Source organism: Equus quagga, chromosome 10, assembly GCF_021613505.1.
Source record: "Equus quagga isolate Etosha38 chromosome 10, UCLA_HA_Equagga_1.0, whole genome shotgun sequence".
In the NCBI taxonomy this organism is placed as follows: Eukaryota; Metazoa; Chordata; class Mammalia; order Perissodactyla; family Equidae; genus Equus; species Equus quagga.
This window is the reverse complement of record NC_060276.1, coordinates 101,289,400-101,293,399: the sequence shown is the minus strand read 5'-3', so window position 1 is coordinate 101,293,399 and position 4,000 is coordinate 101,289,400. Positions and strand designations below refer to the sequence as shown.

The 4,000-nt window shown below is 42.9% G+C and overlaps 1 protein-coding gene across 1 annotated transcript; it reads right to left on the bottom strand.

The window, feature by feature from the left end:
* Positions 1–403: 403 nt before the first annotated feature.
* Positions 404–2,734, bottom strand: PPP4R3C (protein phosphatase 4 regulatory subunit 3C). The gene is made up of 2 exons (XM_046672895.1): positions 1,233–2,734; positions 404–1,073 (listed from the first exon to the last, which is right to left on the bottom strand). The coding sequence occupies exons 1-2, from the start codon at positions 2,732–2,734 to the stop codon at positions 404–406; spliced, it is 2,172 nt and encodes a 723-aa protein (XP_046528851.1).
* Positions 2,735–4,000: the final 1,266 nt, after the last annotated feature.

Here is a 4,000-nt window from a genome sequence, read left to right as displayed (position 1 = left end):
ACTGAAGGAAAGAAAACCATAGCTAGAACTATTGGGCAAGTAATGTTATAAGCTTTGCAATTGCACTGTTAAAGTTGTTTCTGAAATATATCCCTGTAACAAAACAAAAGAAAAAATTAATATTATATTATCAACCTGTTTATTCCCCTCAAACTAGGGCTTTTCTTGCTACGAAGTTATGGCTCAGGTTCTGGTTAGCTTTTTCAAAAAAGATTCTGGGAAGTATGGTTTTTACGAAACCAAACCCTTCTAGGTGATAAGAGAGAGCATCTTTACTACTTATTGTATACTTATAAATTCACATGAGAAAGCTTTTAGATTAAGATTTTTCAGCTAATTGATGTTAACAAAATTTTAGTAACACAGAATTTAATAACGTTGAGGGTCTCCCATAAAGATCTTACTAGCTAAGATGTGGTCTTTTCCCAGGAGGTGTATCCTCTTCCGTATCTTCTTCATCATCATCTGGATAATCCACTAAGCGGATCATGCTGCTACTGCTTGGGATACTCGCAGAATGGGATGAAGTAAACTTGAAGTTGCCAGAAGACGTTCTTTTCGGAAGATCTACCTTGTCTTCATTTTCTTTTGGGTTTGTCGTCTCCACAAACTTATCATAAGGATCTTCAAAATCATCTTCCAACGGTGGCCTAACTGCTTCTTCTTCCTCTATACTTTCTTTAAAACGCATTTCTTCCTTCTCCTCCAGGACTTTGCTACTGCTGTGAAACACTTTATGAAACAGCGTGGAAAGTAAATTCTTCTGTATTTGACTCTGCTGGTCTTTCTCTTTTTCATAGTTAATCTTCAATCCTTTGAATGTCTGAACATATTCAATCGATTCAAATGCCTTGTAAAACTTTTCAACTATATGTGCAACAAGAGGCTTGATATTTTCCACTCTTATGTATTCGAACAGTTCAATAACTGCTGAATTCAACATATTGTACCGATTTCCATTATCCAGAAAGACATTTACAACCGGCTGAAATAAATTTCCCTTGATGATGTAATCATTATAAAATTCATCTTTGAGGCCAACCATGCTTCTCATAAAGCGAACAGCAGACAAGACCAGGAAAGTGTGCTTTGAATTCATCAAGATCAAGACTCTTCTTAGCAAGTCCTTGCTGGAAATATAGCTTTTAATGTGATATGTGTGATGTTGCACACAAAATGTGAGCAGCTCTAAAATTAAGGAAAGCAGCTGTGCTGTTTGATAATTATTGAGGCAATATTTGTTGCTTTTGTCAGATCCAGCTATATTCTTTTTTTCACAAATCTCTTCTGAAGTGGCGGCCAAAAGTGGTGCTATGAAGTTATGCATACAGTGCTTATAGAAGAAATTTAGAAATTCACTTCTTTCACATTTACCAGGTGTCCCCAGCATGTTGTCTGGATTAAGTAGAGCACGAAGAAGTTCCACTGAACGAACAGCACCTCCTAGCTCAGGATCAGGATCAGAGACCATTTGTCCAATTACTAAATTGATGAAAAGGTTATCATCTTCACTCTGCTGGGCTTCCTCCATTATAAATTCTTGGATCATGGATGGACTGTGCTCCAACAGATAAGTGAATATATCAGTAGCAGCTGACCTTATTTGCAAATCATCCACGCTCATTACAATTTTAAGAGCAGGAAGAATTCCCAATTCTGTCAGTGTCGTGAATAGTGCATCCTTGCTTTCAGGCTGTAAACTCTGAGAAAATTCACAGAATTCCTTGAAAAAGAATACCAATTCGCGTCGTCTGTCATCATTGATAGTCTTATCTCTTAGCTGTGCAAAAACGTCAGACAAAAATTTGTCATCTTCCTGCAGCATGCTGACTATCTCAACCTTGTTGAAGAAAATAAAAGCTATAACAGTGGAAAGAACATTCTCTTCAAACGGGGATGGCACAGGCAAAACGATGTCGTAAATGTACTGTGCCCTGTACGTCTGATGTATTTTTTGCCTAAGTTCAGAGTCAGTTATTGGTACAACTTCCTTGAACTTTGCATGTTGGGTCAGGAATTCCCGATGCCTTTGCGGCTGAGCCAAAGCAGGATCGTATTCAAGGCATCCCACCACATCCATGATACACTCTTCCGAAAAAAGGACCTCAAGCAGAGAGGTCTTGTTGAGGAATAAGATTCCTTTAATAATTTTATGCAAATAGTGCAAGCCTTCCATATCCCGCAGGTTCTCACAAATGTGGAACAGCTGCAGTAGCTTTTTAATATAGTCCTCATTTTCCAAGAGCACAGCCAGACTTTCCTCACGTCTAGGCGAGGTGAGAACCGAGGTAACTAAGGCAGAAATCTGTTCAAGCGTATTGAGCTCACAGTTCGGCAGGTCGATGAGACTCCCGGGATCTAGCATTTCGTCGGGTGGTTCCTCTCCGAGTCCTTCCAACAGGTCCTGTGTGATTTCGATGGTCGGGTTTCCTTGAAGCCGGCAAATGGCTTCCCAGATCTCGTGGCAACTTCCTTCGTCCTGGAAACTTAACGCCATATCACGGTTGTCAGAATGAGTCCAGACAATTAAAGTCCCTTGCTGTTTCTGATAGGGCTCGTTTGGATTTATCTTTGTCTCCAAGATCACAGAGTCGTCCGACTCAGATCGAACCAGCATGGCCACGCCCTCGAACTGCTCCACATAAGTGAACGAGACGTAGCCGATGCCTATATTGTCCCACTCTTGGTCTTCATTAAGCATATAGACCTTTACAAGGTGCCCTTTGTCTTCCATAGCGACCTCTGGTCTCTCCACCTCAGCCGCGGTCTCTTTACCTCAGCGGGAGTCTCGGCGCGTCACCCGCTTCGGCGTCGAGCACGCCACGCACCAACGGTAGCCTACGCTGTTGTCGTAGGGACGGTGGCCCCGAAGTGGCAAGTCAAGAGAATCGCAATCTAAAATGGCGGACGAGCAGTGGTTACGGGGACTCCAGCGGCGCCTGAGGTCGGTAAGGTTCCCCCAGAGTCCCCAGCGGCACCTGGGGTCAGTAGGGTTCCCCTGGAACCCCGGAGCCCTGCAGCCTCTCACTTCCATCTCCTGCTCTCGGCTCCTTCCATGTTGCCACCCCCTTACTCTTTCTTAATATGGGTTTAAAAAGTGAGTATCTGGGGCTGCTCACGGCTGTCCAGGAAAGCCTTGAATGTGGCAGGATCCTTATGATTCTCCCACGATTCCACCCCAAAGGAACGTTCTATGCTCTTTAAGGCGAATTGCAGTCGAATTTTCAAACGGAGGCTTAGGAATTAGAACAAAGAGCACTGTTCTTTCCAAAAAAGGTTTTGTACCCCCAGAAACATTTTCACTCATCAGGTGTATGGGGATGGAGACGTAGGACCGTAGACAAAAGAAAACTTAATCACTTATATCCTAACCAACTCCGCACTTAACATTTTGTGTCAATAAAAGACCTTTTTTCCCCCCAAAAAAGAAGCAGGAGCAAGTGAACTGTAAATCATTAACAATAATCAGAAATCTGTAGGTGGGTCTTCTCCATAAGGCTTTGACCCATGTCTGTATCACTCACTTATCCATCCTTGGGGCGGGATATTGTTCCGAGAGTGAGTTGGCAACTGCTTTTCTCTGTTCAGCTCAGCCTTACACTCGATCTTTTAGCACAATGCGGAAAAATTTTCCAATCTATCATTCTTAGAGAAGGAGTGGGCTGGAGGGAAAGTGAGTTGAAACTAGACAAGAGTGAGGATTGAACATAGCACATCAATTGTTTTATTTCTTTTCTTAATAATTAGGGTAACAATAACAACCACAACAAATAAGTAATAATACTTGCGTGCTTATTATTATTATAAAGAAAGGTGGGGGCCAGCCTGGTCACGCAGCGGTTAAGTTTTCACCTTCCGCCCTTGGGGGCCTGGAGTTCACAGGTTCGGATCCGGGTGCGGACATGGCACCGCTTGGCACGTCATGCTGTGGTGGGTGTCCCACTTATAAACTAGAGGAAGATGGGCATGGATGTTAGCTCAGGACCAGTCTTCCTCAGCA